At 41.1% G+C, this 21,678-nt stretch overlaps 1 protein-coding gene across 5 annotated transcripts in view; it reads right to left on the reverse strand.

Moving 5' to 3' along the window:
* The window catches only part of CDK19 (cyclin dependent kinase 19), a 95,737-nt gene that overhangs the window by 25,863 nt on the left and 48,196 nt on the right, over window positions 1–21,678 (reverse strand). For all 5 annotated transcript variants that reach the window (XR_010308124.1, XR_010308123.1, XR_010308125.1 and 2 more), the window contains 2 exons: window positions 1,155–1,212; window positions 911–1,042 (listed from right to left, as the gene is read on the reverse strand). Coding sequence is in view for 2 of the 5 variants with exons in the window: in XM_064170025.1 (XP_064026095.1) it covers window positions 911–1,042; window positions 1,155–1,212 (190 nt within the window). In the remaining 3 variants the exon portion in view is untranslated. The remainder of the gene's footprint in view (window positions 1–910; window positions 1,043–1,154; window positions 1,213–21,678) is intronic.

Consider the following 21,678-nt stretch of genomic DNA (forward strand, 5'->3'; position numbering starts at 1 on the left):
TTTATGACATAACTGAAAAAAAACCCAACAGCACTACACTCATTCATTCTTAAACAGATCTCCTGAGATAGTGGCACATATCTCTCACCTCAATCTGCAAACAAAATGCTATCTATCAAAATCAGGTAACTGACAGCTAAGGGAAATTCCCAGTACCACGCAGGGCAGTCACTCACTAACTTGGTTCTCTCACAAACTCATCCCAGCCAGGGCAGCTCAGGCATCTAATTTACAGATGTTCAAAGTAATCCTGTTGGTATTGTCTTCAATCAGTTCTTCTAACTGTTTTCACCCACTAGAGGGTGAATCAGAGACCTCAGGCATCAGCATCCCAGGTTGGACTGTGTTGGATGTGAAGCAGGCCTCAAGAGTTTGCTTTGAACTACACCAGACTAAGCCACAACCTTAGGGGGAGCACTGCAAGGCTCCATCCCAGCACCCACTGGAAAAGACACCCGGAGATACTCTCAACTGAGACACAGCTCCAGAGGGAGGGTGCTGCCACCCAGCACTCAGTCTGCAGGGTGACACCGGCCTCAGAGTGGAAGATACACCCTGCTTGGGGCACCAAGTCACCAGTGGAGCTGTGGGAGAAGGTGAACAGACTCCATGCATCTCAATTTTTTTAAAGTCCCACCCCCCATAGCTTTTAGAGTGGTTTTTAGTACCATAGAGAACAAACAGGACATGAATAGGGTTGGCTCAGGACCATTGCAGAGGTTTCTAGAGAATGTTTGGGTAAATTTCTTCAGATGCTTATGTGCCACCCTTCAGATCTGCAACTCAGGAGGAAGGAAAAACTGGTTGGTGATAGGAAGACCAATGGCAGCCTGAGCTGTAACAACTATCCTCATGTCTTCTGCAAGGCTGCCCTCCTTCACAAAAGGTAAAACTCTTATGGAGAACTTACCAATGGCCTTTGTGTAATGCCTGGCTCCAAGTAACAGCTCTGGAGCTCTGTACCAGAATGTCACCACAACTGGATCCAAGTCTGCCAATGGCTTCAAAGGTGAGTTGAACAATCTTGCAAAACCCATATCAGCTGGAGGGAAAAAGAAGAGCCAAAAAAATTTAACAGGATTGTACTCATAATACTGAGCCAAATCTATCTATGGCTAAATTCTATTTACTTTATTTATAAGACAAACATTTACCTATTTTGACTCTTCCTCTTTCAGGACCTTCACCCATTACCAGAATGTTTGCTGGTTTCTGGGGGAAAAAAAAGAAGAAGAAAAAGAAGAATATTTAGTTGAGCAGCCTTGGATTATTATCTTCAGAAATATGTACATCTATTTTATAATAGATACATTTCTATAAAGACTCTGACAAGTTGAGGATTCTCATACCTTTATGTTTTGCTACATTTAGTTTTAACTCCTAGTTACCAAATTCACAATCAGAAAAACACTTTGGCATTAATTACATGACAAGGGGCACTGAGTGGAAGTTTAAGCACAGAAAGTTTCATGTAAACCTGAGGAGGAATTTTTTTCCCTGTGAGAGTGACAGAACACTGGAACAGGCTGCCCAGGGGGTTGTGGAGTCTCCTTCTCTGGAGATACTCAAAACTCACCTAGATGAGTTTCTGTGTGATCTGGTAGAGGTGATCCTGCTCTGAGGCAGGAGGGTTGTTCTGGATGAGCTTTGGAGGTCTCTTCCAGCCCCTGATATTCTGTGATTTCCACAGTGAGAAATGCAATCTTGAATTAAGTTTGCATTTCCATTTTTACCAGACTGATCACGTTCACTGGCAACATTTCCTTCCACAGGGAAATCTTCTACCAGCCTAACATTTATGCTGCACATCAACAGTCTGGCAAGACCTACTTTTGCTGCTGTTGAAAATTACACCAAATCTTGGTGTGCAAACACAGAGATGAGAGCTGCTTTTGTAATCATCATATAGAATCACATTGTTAGAGCTGGGCTTGTTTTCAGTCTATGCATGATAAAAATCACACTGGCAGGGACATTTTTTTCCCCACAACACAAATTGATTGAGTATACACAGACAGCTACATCCCCAAGTTTTTGACAGTGTAGACAACAGCTTTACAAGGAGAACAAAATCTTTATGGCCCTTTTATACAATCTGCAGTTATTCATAACCAGCTGCTTGTGAACACCACATAAAATCCGCACATGACATCATGGCAATTGTTCTGCAGTTAGAATCTAGGTTCCCTCAGCCATCAATAGTCATTCCTTGGAAGCTTTTCCCCTATTGTGTTAACAGCTGTAAAGAAGTAAACAGGATTGAAAACATGAAGTGAACTGAATGGAGAGAGGCATAACAAAGTTTCGAAGTAGAAAATAAAATAAAATAGATTGGAAATGCCTGGAGAGGTCTGCTGGGGCAGGATTTGTTCAAGGATCTGAAAGAGAAGTTTGGAAAGCCAACATCAGAATCTCACTTCACTTTTCAGTTCCTAACATTTGCCACTACTAAGTCAACCATAGACACACAAATGAAGGTTACTAATTTGGCTCAAAATTGCAAATCCTTAGCTTTTTTGAAAAACCAGAACAACACTGTGCACCTATTCTTTCTTTTTGCCCCCAGGAAGCTGTCCTCCCTTCCCCACCTCACTCCCAGTGCTTACACTGCTTCTTCCTTGGCTGCAGCCACATCCTCTCTTTCTAGGTGCCACTGCCTCTTTTATGCCTCCTTTTTTAAATCTCAGGACACTTCCCTGACTTCTCATTGCCCAACCCTTCAACAGGTTAATTCACATTCCCTTCTTGAGAAACATATTAGCTATTTCAATTGAACATATTAGCTATTTCAATTGATCCCGAGTAAACACTCACAGCAAACCTAGGAAAGATAAGGAGGATGCTTGCTGTTAGATAATATTTAATGATAATGAAACAATCATTTCAAGGCAACTGCTCTGGTTTACATTTATGTATTTACCTTGACCTGAATATTCTGGAGAGCAGAACAATTCCATTCTGCAACAAGGGAAGCATTCAAGTTCACATATTTCATATGTTAAAAATCACATATCTACAACTGTCCCAGCCATGACAGCAAAATTCCAGCTTCCTCATTGGAATTCTTCCCTAAAATCCTGCCTAGCAAGCTTGGTTGAGAGTTCAGTATAAATCAAAATAGCTTCAAAAGATCTTTACCTTTAGGACTCGATTTGAGGCACTGTAAATGTGTCTGTCAAGGAACAGAGCTGTCTTCTGAGAAAGAGACCTGATTTACTCCTAAGTACATGTCAAGTATTGGCCTCTTAACTGCTCAGGCCTTCACATTTGAGACAACCTGCTTAAAATTATTAGCTTGTTCCTTAATAAACAATGAGGTTACTCAACAAGGACTACACTTCTGAGCCAGTTACACCCCAATTAGTATCCTATTTTCCTCCTTGCTGAGAGCAGAAACCACCAGCTGGGAAGCGAAGCGATGCTGCTGCATCTCCACCTATCTAGTTGCTATAGAAACAACTGAAACAGTAAGAGTTAGGAGTCTCACATTTGAGATCAGCTATAAAAATGAACAGACAAATCCCTACTGAGAAATGCAGGTGAGGTTTGACTGTCTGAAGAAGATATGCAAAGAAAAGCAAGGTCAACAGCAACACACAAGCGGAGCAAAAACCCTCTGAAACACCTGCAGAAAAAGCTGTAGGAGGCAATAATTTAATGGATTCCTTGCAATTAATAAGCATGGATAATGTATTTACTTTTCTACAGCAGTGGGAGAGTGGGAACAAAGCAATTAACAGATCTTGGTGGGAGAGAAATGAAAGTGCTGGGCTAACAAGTATGTTTTCATAAATAATACAAGTATCACAGGGACATCCAGGTCATGTTAATCAATACCCTTCCCAGCTAAATATTGAGGCAGTACATTAGAATAAAAGCAGAAACCATCTATGGTTTTGAAAGAGTCTAATGGGTCAAAACAGGAACAACAGCCTAACAATGGATGGCAATGGTTTAGTTTTACTGGTTATTGTTGTTATCTCCTCTATTAGAGAGTGACACAATTCTTAGGAGATGTGGTGCAGAATTACATTCCTGTGAGAAAAGGTCCATAGGGACACAGCACTTTCCATACCCCATTCTTTATTGTTTATACCCAAACAAATGTGTTTCCCTTTTGGAATGTATCACTGGACAATGACTAAAACTAAATTATGAGGCTTCTATTGTAAAAGATATTGCAAGATAAAAGCTTTCCCTGCAATTAAAGAAGCTGGCTTGTGATGAGGTCTTTTCAAGCCTCCACTATTTAACAAAGCAACTGTAAACAGCAGAGTGTTGATACATAAATGTGCGTTCAAACCCCGAGCCAAAAAAACAAGAGCAGTAGTGGTTTGGGACTTAGCTTTTAGCACGCTGCCTTACAAATGACAAAGGTCCTAATTGGGACCACAGTGTTCCACACCGGGGGCACTGCTCACAAAAACCACCGAGCCCCTTTAAGTTCAAGATCAAGAAGGAGCTGCAGATGGTTCACACTAATTTATAAACGAAGCTTTTGTTCTTCCCATCCATAAGGAAATTCAGGCACTTTCCTGCCTCCAGTCGATGCTATGCAAATGCAGACACCGTTTTCAGATCAATATACTGGTGTGCTGGTATTAAGACTGCAGGTAACCATTGATCTAATTAATGCAGGAGTTTAAAGAGAAATGGTTCTCTACAGATTTTATTAAGCACCACAAGCTTCCAAACCATTATCACCTCCATGCACATCAATTCCATATGTTGAAAACTGTAGAGAAAATTTATTATCACTCCCCTTTCCTTTTTTTTTTTTTTAAAGGAAATTATTTGAGCAACATATTTCTGGTACTGGAGCACTAAACAAAAGCATAGCATCTAGAGTAAAAGATGTTCACATCTCCTCTTTACAATCTCTGAGCTCGAGAGTGACTGCTTTGATCACACAGCATCACTCTGAGTTTGGTTTTGGTAGGTTTTTTTTCAGCTGTTTTCTTTAACTTTATAAAACCCCCATCTCATTATCATTTTTTTAGCTGGATTTATAAATCCATGCAGTTTTCTTCTTCTGTTTCTTTACTCAGCTAAAACGATTGTCCTTGCAAAGCAATATTATTAATCAATCATTATATATATATATAATTTAGTTCAAATCAATAACGTCTCTACAGACATCATCAAACTGAGCAAGGGCAAAATTAAAGCTGATTATTACAGCACATGATATAAAAGGCAATAAAATCACAAGGAATGTAAAATGCTTTGCAGTAGGACATCACTCAAACGAAACAAAAACTTGTTTAAATCATGAAAGGGGTCAAAAAACCCAGAGGCAGACCCATTAAGTGAATATGTGGCAATGCAGGGGAAGAAAACCACAGAAGGCTTTTGTAGGTGAATTACAAACCATTTTTTCTTAATCAATCCCAAAAGTTTCTGCTATAAAAAAAAATGAAAAGACAAATGCAGACAGGTGAAATTTTTCCAGCTAAGTGTCACCAAATTGTTGTCTTTAAATTTGAAAATATACTGAATGGTCTTCATAGGAACATCAGCAACACCAAAAAGCTTTGCCAATGTATTTATAGCATGTAAGAAGCAAAACTTAATGCATAAAATATCTTTATCAATATGCCTATATATATATACACATACACACTGTAACTTTTTATCTCCACTCTTGCTTCTTAAGAAAGCAATTTTAAAACACAGGAAAGAAATAAAGATATGGAAGTGTGTGACACTGTTTGGGAGGAAAGATCTCTTTTGTATAATTCTGAACATGGAATCTAGATATTCCATCATAATCCATGGTGTCAGATTATGTTAGGGACTTGCAGATTTCACAGCTGCTGAAGTAATATGGCCCAAAAAACCAAAAATCATTCATTTCAGGTACCAGATATAACAGCAACCAGCAGTGTAGAATTTACCCCAAGTAGCTAGAAGTAGGAACAAACTCTACAGAAGACAGCTGAGATATTTACTTGGAATGCCTTGGTGAAACACTCCTTGCTTGTATCTGTTAGGTGTTGAGAGGGAAAATGCACTGTCACTGTTTCCTTGGTGAAGTTAGCCATCACTGCAAGCCTTTCATGCCCATATGTTCTATACAAAAACACTCTAGACAGAGAAAGCAAAAGAAAGCAGTGCTAACACCATGCCTACAGTGCATCATATACTTGTTGTCTTAAATGAACTCAAGATTATCCAGCCTACTGCAACAGCAAAGGTGTGACTATGTAGCCTTCATTACAGACTGATTCAAACCAGCCTTTGAAGAACCAGTCAAAGGCACAGGATACTTTGGGCTGCACTGGACCTCTAGAGGTCATGTGGTTGTCAAAATAGGGAGATCACCCTGCTCCAAACAGCACCAACTTCAAAGACAGAATTGACTTTGACACTCAGCAACCTGATGAAGCTTCATAGCCAAGGGAGATGCAATTCTCCAAGGACAGTGCTTCTTCAGTCTTTGTGGTGGGGAATTCCTTGCACTCCCTCACCACTCTCAGAAGGAAAAACTGCTTCCCATCACCTGGTCAAAACATCTCTTGGGGAAATGTGTGTTGCGCCCCTTCCTCTGTATACCTCTTAAAACAGTCTCATCTTCTCCACAGCTTCCCATGAGGCAGTAAAGTCCATGCTACAAGTGCTGCAATAGCAGCAAAGCTGAAGCAACCACAGCTATTTCCATCACCCTGTAACACTTCTATTGTAGCTCTGGCTGAACAGTTACATGTACATTTAACACTGGAAACACCTCTGAGATGGAAAACGCTCATTACCAATATGTTTCACCATGGCTAAGAAAGAGCTTTTCCCCCCCCTCTTCATTTTAAGCAAGTCACATACAGACAAACTACCCAGCACATTCTAGTCGAGTCGCTGAGCCTTCAGTTACTCTCAGATATAACCATCCTCACAATCATGAAATCAGTAAGTGAAGTATTCGTTGCTTTGTTTTACTTCATTTTTCACAGGCTGGATATTGTTTTGAGAAGGCAAACAAGCACACATGCAAACATTAAACTCACTCTCCTCAGTGCTATTGTGGTACTCCCCAGCGACAGCCAAAACATTCATGTTCCTTATAAGAATGCTCTGATGCAAAATCAATTTGAAACAATGGTTTCTGAGGCAATTGCTAAACATTACATTTAATTTATAAACCAAATGTGTTTGATCACTGTTGAAACAGAGGCTATTCACCAAACTCTATTCCCTGGTTAATCAATGGGTAATATAGTTGCAGTTATGTCAATGGAAAATGGGCTGCAGACGCAAGGGGAATATGAAAGAAGAGTAACTGCAAGAGGAGAATATAATTCTGAGCTACATAAAAGTTCAGAAATGAAACAATCTTCTTTTCACACACCATTTCTTCAAGGGTTCTTATGGCTGACAGAGCATTAAATTACTGGCAGCCAAAAACGAAGACTCTGGACAACTTTGGATGCCAGGCGTTGCTTCTACTAGAACAATCTTCACAGCGTGCCAGTGCTGTCCCCCCCCACAATCCAGGACAATGTGGTTCAAGTGAAAGAGAAAAGAATGGGAAAAAAAAAAAACAACCCAACCCACCTCAAATTAGGAGAATGCCAAACCTTTGACAGAAATTAAAATTTATGTTGCTATGCAACATTATCTAAAGCATTCTGCTGGTGCTAGAGCTGCAATAGCATGCTTGAACTTACAGTGTTAGATACAGCCTTGAGAAGGGCAAAGACAGAGGAGGATTTCAGAAACAAAGGGGGAAATATGATCCTAAGCTATCAGTGAAAAATACAATGTCATAAAGCATGTTTAAATAACACACTGAATCCACATTGCCCATGGGATTCTCCACACACTGCAGTATACACCTCAGCAAAATCACCGTGAAGCTGCTCGGCAGTTATCTAGGGCCTTGTCGAGAGAGATTGCTCAACCTCTACCACCTCATTCCTGACCAGTGCACATTACAGAACCATAGAATGGTTTGGGTGGATAGGACCTTAAACATCATCCAATGGGCAAGGATATCTCCTACTAGAGCAGGCTGCTCAAGGCTTCATTTGGCCTGGCTGTGGATGCGCAGGTCCATCACACCTGAGAATAGAAGGAAGACTCACCTCATAATTTGGAAGAATGTTCTGCTTTTTAATTCATTACAAAGTGGAATCAGAGGAATAAACTTCATTCCATAACAGCACAAAGTCTTAATCTGCTGCAACATCCTGAGTGCCCCAAGATACTGCAGTCAAGCCAAGTCTCTGCATGTCCTGTCCAGCCCTTGTAAGATATTCTTCACACATGATCTTTACTCAATCACCCAAAGACAAATGAGCTGAGAAGATTTTGCACATGTGAAACATGACAAAGACTACTACTGCCTTCCACTTTTTTCAAGTGAAAAGCTGTGACATTAAGTCTGACTGAATTCTGCCACTGCCAAAGCCTGGTATTTGTTTCATAGGCTAGTCTGAGTACTCTTGGTTTAGTAAGGTCACTAAGACAGGAGGATGAAGCCTGTAATTAAACAAAGGACAAATGACTGAAAGTGAGATTGCTGACACTGTCATAAAACATTTTGTTAATTGCCTTTCACAAAGCATCTTTGGCAGTAAAACTCCAATACCTTCATTCCCCTGAGAGCCTGGTGGAGTCGAAGAATTAATAAAGCTCTTCTGACTGCAATAAACAATACAGGACCAAACTAATAGAAATAAATGTGACCCATTTTCATCATAAGCCAGCTTCTGCTTGGATAGCTTTGACAGAATTAGGATGAAAAAAACAGAAGTCCTTTAATGGAAATATCAAAAGAGGAAAAGAAAAAGGTAGCATGGTTATCCAGAAAGGTTACTCCCATGTTGAGCAGATCTTGAGTCCCTTTTTGTCTTCACAGATGTAAACACGTAGCTTAAGGGACTCTGAACAGAGCCAAAGAATAGATTTTATTATGACTACTTTAGGATATAAACTTTTGATAAGGTTTAGAAAAGCAATAAATACATTCAGCTTGAGAGACTTTCAACAAATCAAAGCTTTATGTCTAAAAAGATTTCATGTTGCTTAAATAGCTTTTGTCAGTTTATTACATACATTGTTTTGCATCATTAAGCCACATTAGTTATCTACTTTTCATATGCAATCTTTCCCTATGCTTATAATCTCAAGAGAGAAGAAAGAAAATAACAAAAGCAGACAACTCAGCTCTCCTCCCTGTTTCTTTCATGCTGAATCTGAAGAATAGAAAATCTAATCTTTCTATGATCAGTTTAAATGTCTGTTACAGTACAGCATCAACGTCTTTCATGTGTAAAGAATTTGCAGTGTCACTCCAAGAGCCTAAAAAGGCTATTTTCAAGTAGCAGTAGCAGTCAGGCAAAGGTATCAAAGGATATGTTTAGAAGCAGGCTCAGAGATTGTAATATTTCTCCTTATAATATTTCAACTTGCTTTCTGAAGTCTGAAAGATGTATTCATTACCTGCCAGTGTTACTCCCCCACACCAGTGAGATTAAGAGATATTAAGTAGCACATCTGCCTGTGTTTATGCCAACTATGGCTTGATAACGTTTCTCAATACCAAGGATTTTTAGTCTGTGCACCCTCTGTAAAATTCAGATGAATACTTCATCCCCTCTCAGCTCATTTCACCAGCAAATGCCATGGAGAGGAGCCCAGTGTGCAGCTGGCATTCACTGTTTTATGCTATTCCATTACTGCAGCATAAGCTCAGTCTGACAGTAAAGGCCTATATGGGCTAGATCTGACTGAGGAATTGAAGCTCTAATGCTTAAACCAACAGAATTCTTCTGCTCAAATTCAGAATCATCAGCCTCTCAACACAATCTGAAATCCTTCTCAGCAAGACAACTTTTCAGATAAATTCATATCCCTGGATGTTTAAGCAGATTTTCCACCAACTCTAAGTAATTTTCTAACAGACCAGGCAGAAGCAGGCAATAAATCATCTGAATCTACAATATCTTATCATTAACAGCCATAAAGAACTGAAAGCCACAGATGTAGAATAATGCTACTCCAAACATGAGAAGCGAGGGACAGAGACCAAGCAAAGCATCTGCAGCCACAGGCATAGCTGGTAGAGGCTGGGAAGGGCAAGAGGAAAAGTTTTGGCTCAGAACACAGAAACTGAAAACCTGCACTTGGTTCAAGAAAAGAAAAACTATTTTAAGTTACAATTTAATATGGCAATTAAAAAGTTATGGAGACCACAAATTATCTTTTAAGAGTCTCAAGCACTTATTTCAGTTACTGAGCTGCTCTATGTATAGTCCAAGAGAGTTTTCTTGTCATGGAAAAGAGAAATTACTCTGGTTTCTTAGATCCCGTTGCATTTACACAGCTTGATAAATACTGATTTTCAATAACTTTTATTTTTACATAAAAGAGTTTCACTCCATAGAAATGGCATCTGCAATTTGTGGTTTAGTATCAACAGTCAGCCTAAGACAAGCTGAAAGCAAAGGCTGCTGTCTTGGGCACAAGAAGTACTTTTCCCTACCCATTTAGCGCCTCTGAGATTTCCTGCTTTCCCCTCAGAATCTTCTCCAGAGGTTTTTCTTTCTACAGAATGCTTTGCAGCTTTTCCTTTCAAACCTGCACCTCCAAAACTTCAGAATACCCTGCAGATACTGAGGCAAAGTATGCTGGGCACAACTAAGGCAGATCAGTAACTCCACAGCATCATCACTTGAGAGCTGTGACTGCTGCTCCCTCCTTCCAACCTATGAATTTCTTACTAGTCTTTGAGGGTAAAAAATTCACAAGAGGTTAAGCATCCTGAACCTGAAGCCCCCAGCCACAAAGAGCTTACCTGGCACATTGATGCTATTGGGAAATGCCTGCTTCCCTCACACATTTCCTTGAGCAATGAAGGCAGTAGGCTTAGTACTTCTTAACAGCATGAATGAGGTGTGAGATCTCACTTGAGAAACAGTTTGTACCTACATCTGCTAAAAAGCCCTGGTTGCATCCTCAGTATTTTCTACAGGCGTTTGCATGTGCAGAGTAACACACTTGGAGTAGCCTTTGAAATCTGTGCAGTCATTTAATTAAGCTAAGCACAAGTGTGAGCTGTCAGCATCTCTGCTAACATCGTAGGCAACTGCCATGGACACACTCTTATCCTGTGGGATCTGGCAGCCAGCACTAAGCAACCTGCTCCTTTTCATGAAGGACTAAAGATACCTCTTATTTACTGCAAGATATTGCTGGTAAAAGTGTGCCCACAGGCAGGTAGAGCAACTACAAGGTTTGAAGTTCATATTCACAACTCAACGTTGTCTCCACCAAGAAAACAGTTTGATACTCTAACCTACAAGGAGGCTCAGATGATGAGGTTCTTTAGTTTAGAGACTGCACATAGCCTAAACAGATTGTAGCAGAACTGTGGAGAAATCTCTTTAGCGTGACAATGAGTTAGTCTGGCATTGATGTTGTAAGAGCTCAAGGTGCACAGATAGAGGTGATGGCATTTTGGCACATTCAGGATTGTTCCATTAAGGCTTGCCTAATAGTTATGGCATTTTACCCACACTCAAGTTTTAAAATAACACAGGTAAGAATAAAAAGAGTGTTTGCATGGAGCATGTTTGATATAGTTCCTTGAAGCATCCATGGACATTAATACAGTTTATGAGCAGCTGCACAATAGTTACCTCCTGTCCTACAAGTATCTTGTTTGGTGGATGGAAACAGAAGAAAAACAAAACAAAAAATATCAACCCCAAACAAAACCCCCAACCAGCCACAACACCAACAAAAGAGACATTGGAACAAGCAATGAAGGCAACCAGGCCAAAATCATTTACACAAGAAGCAAATAATTTCTTCATTCCCCAAGTTCAGAAGTGTGCAAGATTTTTTTTGGGGTGGGAAACAGGTACATTAGACATGTATTTTACAGTATAAGGTGCAGCTACAAAATGACATTTCAGACACTAAAAGTCTGTTTCTTTAGCATACTGATGGTGTCTTCACTCTTATTTTGCTACCTTATAAAAAGAGGCTCAGAAGACAATTTTGTTAACAGAGGCTTTCATGAACAAATCCATTAGGCACTAGTATTGCTTGTCCTCATTAATGCAAAACAAAAGAGTTCTTGGCAGGATATAAACAGGTGGTGCTTAAATATTTTAAGTAGCCAACTTAAGACAAGGTGTGGGAGTCTGATTGTTAACTGCTTTTGAAGATTAGGCTCCTTCCATATGACACATGCAGCACAAACCAACGAATCATTAAGTCATCTTGGAAGAATTTAACCTAACACTTCATTGAATATTTATTAACTTGTTCATGTCTCTGGAGTCAATTGCCACACTTTCACAGTATTTATATTGAAGACCTCTCTTACACATTGAAACTGCTGTATTCTAAATGTGGAAGAGATAATTAGTCATTGATTTTAGAATGCCTATAGTCAGTTTTCAGCAGCAACTTTCAAAAGGTTTTTCAATCAGTCACCAACCAAGGCCAATCCTGGAATGAAGTCTGCAGATGAAGACACATTTACAACCTGCTGTGCAAAATAACTGCAAGTCAGCTAATCATGATATGGGATCAGCTTGACCTCTCCAAAAACACCTGCAGTCAGTAACACATATAGAATCACATAACATTTTTTGTCGGAAGAGACCTCAAAGCTCATCCAGTTCCAACCCCCTGCGATAGGCAGGGACACCTCCCACTAGAACAGGTCACTCAAGGCCTCATCCAGCCTGGCCTTGAACACCTGCAGGGAGGGTGCAGCCACAACCTCCCTGGGCAACCTGTGCCAGTGTCTCATCACCCTCACTGTAAAGAACTCAGTTTAAACCTCCCCTCTGCCAGTTTAAAGCTGTTACCCCTTGTCCTGTCATCACAATATTTCCACTAATACGAACAACACAAACATTTCTTGCAAGATCAATTTTTTTGGTTTGCTTGTTTGTTGGTTGGGTTTGTCTGTTCATTTATAAAGGACATATCAAAAAGGGATGTGCTGTTAGAACAAAAAAGCCTGCAAAACACAACATTGCTAACACCTCCTGTTTATTTCACAAAAGATTTACCCAATAATCCCCAAATGCTGCACAAAAATTAGATAGAAACTAAGACATGGAAGAAGAATAGATGAGACAGTGCCATGGTCTAGATGACTGGACAGGGCTGGGTGCTAGGTTGGACTGGATGATCTTGGAGGGCTCCCCCAACCTGGTTGATTCTATGATTCTAGAGTAGCTTAAACATGCATCACCATTATCTTTCACAGAACCTTAGAAGTTGGAAGGGACCTTCAGAGATCATGAAGTCCAAGCCCCATGCCAAGGCAGGATCCCCTAGGGTAATCTGCACAGGAATGAACCCAGGTGGGTTTTTAAAGTCTCCAGAGAAGAAGACTCCACAACTTCTCTGAGCAGCCTGTTCCAGGGCTCTGTCACCCTCACTGTAAGGAAGTTTCTCCTCATGTTGAGATGAAACTTTCTGTGTTCCAGTTTGTACCTATTGCTCTTTGTCTTACTGATGTGGACCACTGAAAAGAGATTTGCCCCATCCACTTGACACCCACCTCTCAGATACTTGTACACACTGATAAGATCTCCTCCCAGTCTTCTCTTCTCCAGACTAAATCTTGTCTTTCAAAAGAAGATTTTTCTCAATGTTTTTCTGATTATTTTTATAAAGTGGATTATTTTTTTCACTATTCATCCTCTTTCTGTGTTTATTTTCTGCAGTTTTCCTATTGGGCTGCTTTTCTATATCTGAAACTGTGTTTCCATGCAATTTTCTCTGACTGGCTAAAAATAAAAAGTTGACAGAAACACAATTTAATTTGCTGCAGTGCTTTACAAGGCTTTTTTTACTGTTACTCTGTATGATCGATGAGCTCGGACTCCTACAGCAAAGTGCTAGCCATTTATTTGGAGTTATTCCCATGTGTTAAGAGGAGAGAGTTGGTATGTGTTTTGATCAGAAGCAGACAACAGGCCAAATATTCATTCTTAAAGCTAGTAATGAAAGCTAGAAAGCATAGAGAAAGATACAATTCTGAGTTGGGAAACACAGAAAAGCTGTTTTGGAGGAGGCAAAAGCATGTTAGTCTCGACATCTTTTTCAAAGGCAGAACCACCACAGCAGGGATTGTTACCAATTTCAGAATCCATTGACCCGTAGCTTTTAATCAGTCCATGATGGTTTTGAGTGAATTTTTAACTTTTAACAAGATCCTAAAATAGAGGGTCACTATCTAGCATGAATGAGCCAGCAGTGTGCCCAGGTGGGCAGGAGAGCCAATGGCATCCTGGCCTGGATCAGGAACAGTGTGGCCAGCAGGACAAGGGAGGTTATTCTGCCTCTGTGCTCAGCACTTGTCAGGCCACACCTTGAGTGCTGTGTCCAGTTCTGGGCTCCTCAATTCAAGAGAGATGTTGAGGTACTGAACATGTCCAGAGGAGGGTGACAAAGCTGTGAGGGGCCTGGAGCACAGCCCTGTGAGGAGAGGCTGAGGGAGCTGGGGGTGTGCAGCCTGCAGAAGAGGAGGCTCAGGGGGGACCTCACTGCTGTCTAGAACTACCTGAAGGGAGGCTGTAGCCAGGTGGGGTTGGTCTGTTCTGCCAGGCAAGCAGCAACAGAAGAAGGGGACACAGTCTCAAGTTGTGCCAGGGGAGGTCTAGGCTGGATGTTCTTGCCAGAGAGAGTGACTGGCATTGGAATGGGCTGCCCAGGGAGGTGGTAGAGTTGCCGTCCCTGGAGGTGTTGAAGAAAAGCCTGGATGAGGCACTTAGTGCCATGGTCTGGTTGATTGGCTAGGGCTGGGTGCTAGGTTGGCCTGGATGATCTTGGAGGTTGCTTCCAACTTCATTGATTCTATGATTTTGCCCTATGTGTCAGTCAAGGTATGAAATGTGGCAGTCCACTTACACCAAGCACTACAGAGTTTCAAGGTGCAAAGGCCAAAGGGAAGGAGCAATAATTAAAGTTGTAAAGAAAGAGGAGTATCTCAGGAAAGCCAGAGCTGCATCAAGGTTGTATGAGTAATGTTGAAGAGGTGGCAAAAGGCAGATCAAGAGATACAGGGCAGCGGGCAGAGGAGCTGGAAGCAAATGAAAGACTCACATCAAGAAAGCAAACAGAGAGGAGGAGTTGCGAGGAAGGCTCTACGTGCCAGAGACACAACCTGAAATCGTTCAGAAATAATTAGGCTATTTTTCCATTCAACAATTATGCCCTTTTTAAAAACAAAGGCCAGCCTGCATAGACATGCAGCAGCTGTGAGATACTGCCAACCCCTGAGAAACGTGCTGAGGTTCATGCCAAAAGGCAGGACATGTCAAAGCGTGGCAGGTCAAGCTGCCCTCGTTCTTCTATCTATTTATTCTATTATTCTTATATTTTAAATTAAACCACTCCAAACACATAGTCCACGTTAGAAGAAAGACATGCTTGTCCTTTCTACAGCAAACTCACCCCAATTTACAAGGGAAAACGTCTCTGGTTTTAGTGCTCAAGGTTTATGCCACTGTTGATGTCACCAGTAAGTCCTTGGATGCTCTCACAAAACATCAAGGGCTCAAAATGCAAATAGATAAAGATTCCCCCAAGGAGTTTTCTTTCTTTTTCGAATTGCATAGGCAGGTTAAATGCTCAACTCCTGCTCCTCAAAACCAGATTACCACTTTTGAAAAGGCTCTTATGCAATGAAATGCCTCTGAGAACAGCCCTAGCTTCAGAAGATGCCACCAGAGCACCTTCTACTCCCTATTTCTCCATCCCATCAGTCCATCAGCTGTCATTCCTCTCTATAGGTGCAAGATCCATTTGGAAAATACAATACAATCTTGGGACCAGGGTGAAAGTGCAGGGAAATCTTATTAGAGATAGCAGTAGATCTAATACAAACTTAAAGGCTGTAATGACTCTACTATTAAAACGAAATAAAATCAACTCATTTGACAACTTGAAATCTTATATTAATAAGTTGAAAGGAGATACTCACACACCCCCACTCCCCATTTTATAAGACTGGAGTGGTTCTTGCACACTACAGACTAAACTGGACATCCACTGTCGGAAGACTGTACCCCAAAGGCTGAGTTGCTCTACAAGCTCAACACATGGGTACCAGTCAGGTAAAAAGCAATCCCCACATAGTCGTTATTATATCAACATTGGACTTGTCAGCATTTTAATGAAATCCCCCTCAGAAACAAGGCAAGGAAGGCACTTGGAAATGGACACAGTAGCTGTCCAGGCTTAACAACGGTACATTGGGCAATTTTATCTCACTGCCATGAAGGAGGAGTTAGATACCAAAGGACTGTGCATTTTCTGCAGGTGAGCAGTTACTACTGAGCAACTAATGCATAGTAAATCCACACCCCAGACCTCCTTGCTGTAACTTGTTCATGTAGCCATACCCTCTGTTTAGTTTAAGTTTTTCAACTAAATTAGAACTCCCTAAACACTAAAGAAGAGATCCAAGTGGAGAGCACCAAGAAAAACAGCTGGACAGTTTCAAGCCTTACTGCCTCTAGCAGTCTCTTGCTGCAGATATTCATCCAGACAGCAGACAGGCTCCTCTGCTGCAGCTCCCAACTTACTCTGTCACCTTGGAAGGAATAAAAGTACCTTTGACAAGGGCAAAAGTTAGCACCGGGACACCCACAGCAAAGAAGCAGCACACTCACAGCAGTGACTACAAGATGCTCAGCATCACCTCCAGTTCAACAGAGAGCGGGCAGTCCAGGACAGCACCAGTCTGTACTGGCACGGCTGAACTGAGCACAACTCAGCTTTCAGACCACTCAGAAAAGCCACCAAGAAGTTTAACACGATTTTGTTAATCTATCTCAACAGTTAATGCAGACTTTCCTGAGAATTCCCATGCACACCCTCTCAGAGAGGGAAAAGAGACCGAAATCAGCATCTAGAGTTTCTCCAGTGAAGCCAAAAGAAAAGCAGCTTGGAATAGTTTGAAAAGGAGAGAAACTAGAAGGCAGCTCGATGTGTTTAACTTCTTTGCAAATTTTACACACCACTTGCAGCATACAGAGAGGTAGTTTTATGTCACATAGCAAAGATGACATTTAGGTCTCCTAAAAGGTTCACTGCTACTGCAAACTCTTCCCAGCCCACTGCACAAGCTGGCACCAAACAACAGCAGCTCCCCAGCCGAGCACGGAGACACAGACAGTGAAATAAGCTTCCAAGTCAGTCAGTCCTGTGTCCTAGCAAACAGGGGCAGCCAGCCAGCTACAGCATATGTACTTGCTGACAGCAAAATTAATAAGAAGCTACTGCAAAAATACTACACTATCCAGATACCCAGAATTTCAAGCTCACACATCGCCCAAATGCAAAATGGGTCTGCAATTCTCTTGCTTTTAACTATTCAAGGATCCAAAGAAATATTCATTTGATCAGCAATAGTTTTAGGGCAGAAAATGGAATTCTCATCCTGAGTTTCAAGAAGTTAACTCTAACTTTAACATCTCAATTAAGAGACTTAATTTTAACTGAGCTAGCAAACAGCTAATCACATTTGCAGTTCAACAGCCACAAAAGATTATTCACAGCATTGGAAGTCAGCATCAGCTCATTAAAATGTAACCTACTGGAGCTTGCATTTAATTCATCACTCTAACAATTCTCATCCGCAGCTCTTACATCCAAAGCAACTATATGAAAGACAAATCAAAGTAAAAATGTACAAGCATGTTTCATGGATTAAAGGAAAATGAGAAAGAGACAGTTGCAAAAAACCCACTCTTTGACAACAATTGCAGCCTAAGACAAAATGGTTCCAGAAGCTAAAATCCCCCATTCCAAGTGGAATTTCAGGAATGCAAAATACTTTCTACAGAATCATTCTCTTAGACACGAGGTACACTTGGGAACACCAAATGTACCTCATGTCTAAGAAAGTAATTCTGTAGAAACTAGCACAGAACACTAGCACATGAAGTTTGGGCTCAATATTGAAGCTTGCAAAATAAGCAAATGTAAAGTCTTTGTAAGGCCATATATTATTTTTATTACTATTTTGACTTTGTAGGTGAAAGTTCAAACCCAAACCCAAACCACAAACTCACTCAGGAGTGGTTACAGAAAAAAAAAAAGCAAACTAATACCAAAATTTATATTCAAAATGTATTGCCTGAATAGGAACCAGAAAGTCAGTGAGAAGGGGCTCGAGTGTGGGGTGGAAAGGAGGGGTTGAGAATGCAAGACCATCACCTCATTACAGAAACCCCACATTTCTCAGATGCCATCAGATTGCTAAGAGCATAAAAGAATTTCCACACTACTTTACAAAGTAGTACAGCAAGGTTACTGAACTGCTGGGGCAGTGCAATGGAAAGGATGGAGGCTGAAGAATACAAAGAGGCTCTGAGGTAAGCCACCAGTGAGAGCCCAACTGATCAAGCATTTGCTGCAGCTGAGCCAGTTTCTTTGGGAAGGTTCACACATAACAAAACTGACTTTGCTACTGACTGCATCCTCCCGGGTCACTGATCAAAGATGCCTAATTTAAACGCAAGACAATCTGCAACATTACTGCAACCACTTAGTAGAGCAGTAATAACTAGAGCAAGCCTCCAAAGGAAGAGGAAGCTCAAGCTGCAAGCAACATGGAGAACAAATGCAGCAGTTTCTTTTTTTTTCCTTGATCTTCTTGATCATATGTTGTTACATGTGTATGTTGTTAAAACATGTTAGTTGTGTTCATTAACTTCACCAACTTCTTGAAAGCTTCATTCATTTCTGCTGTTGTAATAGAGCTTGTCAAGAACGTGGTGCCAGCCTTTGCAACCTTATTCAGAAGGGGCAATGAGTCCAAAGAGAAACCTAACAGACACTCTTGTAGCCAACTCTACTATTCCAAAAGCACTTTCTCCAACAGAAAAAAGTAGTAAGTCTTTTGCAAAACAAAAGCTCATAAAAGCTTCCCATAAACTCTGCATTTTTCACTTAAAACACAACCCCTAGCTTGCTCACTTCAGAGGGTCAGCTGCACCAATAAGCTAAATGCATCATGAATTTACTACAGACCTATGTACTGCAGTTGGCAACTGAACTGGGGCTGTTAGGATAGAAATTATCCTCCCCCTTCTAGTCTGTATCAGGGGAGGAAAAAATAGAATAATTCTAGAATTACTTCAATATTTTTGCTTTCTTCTTGCCCTTTTTCCACCTCAGGAAAAGAGATACGAAGCTCACAGGAGCCATATGTCATCTGTTGACTTTAGCAGCAAAGCACAGCCAAAAGAACATTAAATCAGTCCCTTTGTCTCTTCTGACTCATCTGAATTTATAACCAGTCAGGGTTTTATGGGCATAAGCTTGTTTCAGAACCCGAGGTAAAACATTTTTCTTCAACTGTAATTATTTTTATTAGCAAAAATTAATCTATAAACATCTTAATACCCTTGCCACAAACCAAAAGGTATGCATTAGTCAGAAAAACTGCTGTCTCCGTGGGCTTAGTAGAGGTAATGCTCTGTGCACTTTTCCACACACCTTTTTAAAGCATCTGAAGATTAGTTTTTACAACTGAAGGAGAAAAGCAAAGCTCTGAGTAAAGAGAAAAGCACCGGGTTTGAGTAGGTGCCCCTCAATAGACACTTAATATTTAAACAGAAAGGGGAAAAAAAGAGTTTGCTATCCAGCAGGTACAACTTCTGGGTCATTTTTCTATCCAGGAACAGGGATCCCTACAGATACAAGCACCATAACTGCAACAACATAGACACATAGAATGGTCCGGGTTGGAAGGGACCTTGAAGATCATCCAGGTCCAAGCCCCCTGCTATGGGCAGGGACACGTCCCACTAGCACATTGCTCAAGGGCTCATTCAACCTGGCCTTGACCATCCTCAGGGAGGAGGCATCTGCAGCCTTCTCAGACAACTTGGTTCCACTGTCTCACCAGCCTTACTCGAAAGAATTTCCTCCTTATGTCCAGTTTAAAGCTGCCCTTCTTGAGTTTCAAGCCATCCCCTCTCATCCTATTACTAAAAGCCCTTCTAAAAAGTCCCTCTGCAAGGTACTGGAAAACCCCTAAAAAGCCTCTCTGGAGCCACCTTTTCTTCAGGCTGAACAGCCCCAGCTCTCCCCGCAAAGGGATACACATACTGTTGTTCTCCAGCAGGAACCAAACCCAGTGTATCCTCTCTCTAAACAGAAATTAACAAGGAAAAATGTGTTAACATTTCAGCTAATGAACTGAAGTAACTTTCTGAAGTCATTAGGGAGTCTCATCTCTCAAAATGCAGCAGTTTAGCTTGCATTTTGTTTTCTTTGGGGAAACCTGCAAGCTGAATATGGTATGATGTTCTTTGAAAGCATGGAAAGTCCTCTTCACCCCAAAAGAGACCATGCAGGTGGACTAATAAAGCACTAGGAGGGCCAAACCCACAGCCAGCTAGGGCAGGAGGCGAGTTGGGAGAGCGCGTCCGTATGCCTTCGTGCACCCTGCTTGAGTACACACACACACAAGGGATGGCAGAGGATGAGGATTACAATTAGAGTGGTTTTTAAGAGTCTAAAGAAACTGGCAGAAAGGTTGACTCAGTATTTATTTATAGGAGCTGTGTGCATGCCCAAATGGATGAACGAGGCCAAGAAACCTTTCAAGCCAGCGCAAAATGACAGGCAGCAGGCAGGACCCAACAGTTCTGCATTCCTGGGCAGCAGCTGCCTGTCAGGAGAGGGATGCACGAACCCACGTCTAAATTTACTTTTGATATCAGCACATAAAAATCCTTTTATAGAAATGCTGCTGAAAGGGGGAGTTTCCCACACTCTTCATTTTACATCTTACCCTTCACACCCACAGTTTGCTCGCTTAGCAAAATGCAAATGGAACATGTTTAAAAAAACAACTCAGTTCAGCTGCTTTTTAGGTAACTCTCCTAAACCTTCTTGGGAGGGCATAGGGATAAAGAGAGGGAAATAGTTAAGTACTAGAAGCTAGCAATGAGCACTGAGAGATTTTTCTCACTTCTCAAAGGCTTTGACATGAAAGCAGAAGTAAATAGTCAGCATCCACTGAAAATTAAGACTTTTCCTAATGCTTCCATACAACATACAATTTATTTTAGTATTTCCAGCTCCTTAGAAGAGTATCAAACAACAACACAAATATTTCACTGCATAACCCACACAGATGATACTGCTCTCACTCAAAGATTTCATAGCACATAAAACAGCAAGCTACAAATGAGAGCCATAAATAACTAACAGATTGGGAAGCAGAGGCAGAGACAGGCTGAGGAAGCTGTGTAATGTGGCAGCAAAGTTTCAGAGCAGAAGCCAGGTACAGGTCCATGGCGAGAGATTGCAGGTTTCCGTGTTGGCTATAGGAGGATTACCATGAGAAAATGACTGGGGGTTTAATTAATTCCTAAGCTAAAATTCAATCAATCAGCTGAAAGCTGTTGGAGCTTTATTGAATTCCTATAACTAATTACTGAAAATTCACTGAAACATTGGTGTTGCAGACAAACACCATGATGGATCACTTAAAATAGTCTAAAGAGACTGGGTACTTGAAATCACAAATTACCAGAGTTAGAGGATGAAACACTAATTAATTTACTCATTTCTGAACGAACTGTGCCTTTGAGGAAGTCAGAAGTTGTCAGCTCCCACAGAAAATTATCTGTCTGGCCCTTTCACAGTTAGGGCTTTCCCGTTCTGCTTCACCTCTGACCGGGGGAA

Source organism: Pogoniulus pusillus, chromosome 33, assembly GCF_015220805.1.
Source record: "Pogoniulus pusillus isolate bPogPus1 chromosome 33, bPogPus1.pri, whole genome shotgun sequence".
In the NCBI taxonomy this organism is placed as follows: Eukaryota; Metazoa; Chordata; class Aves; order Piciformes; family Lybiidae; genus Pogoniulus; species Pogoniulus pusillus.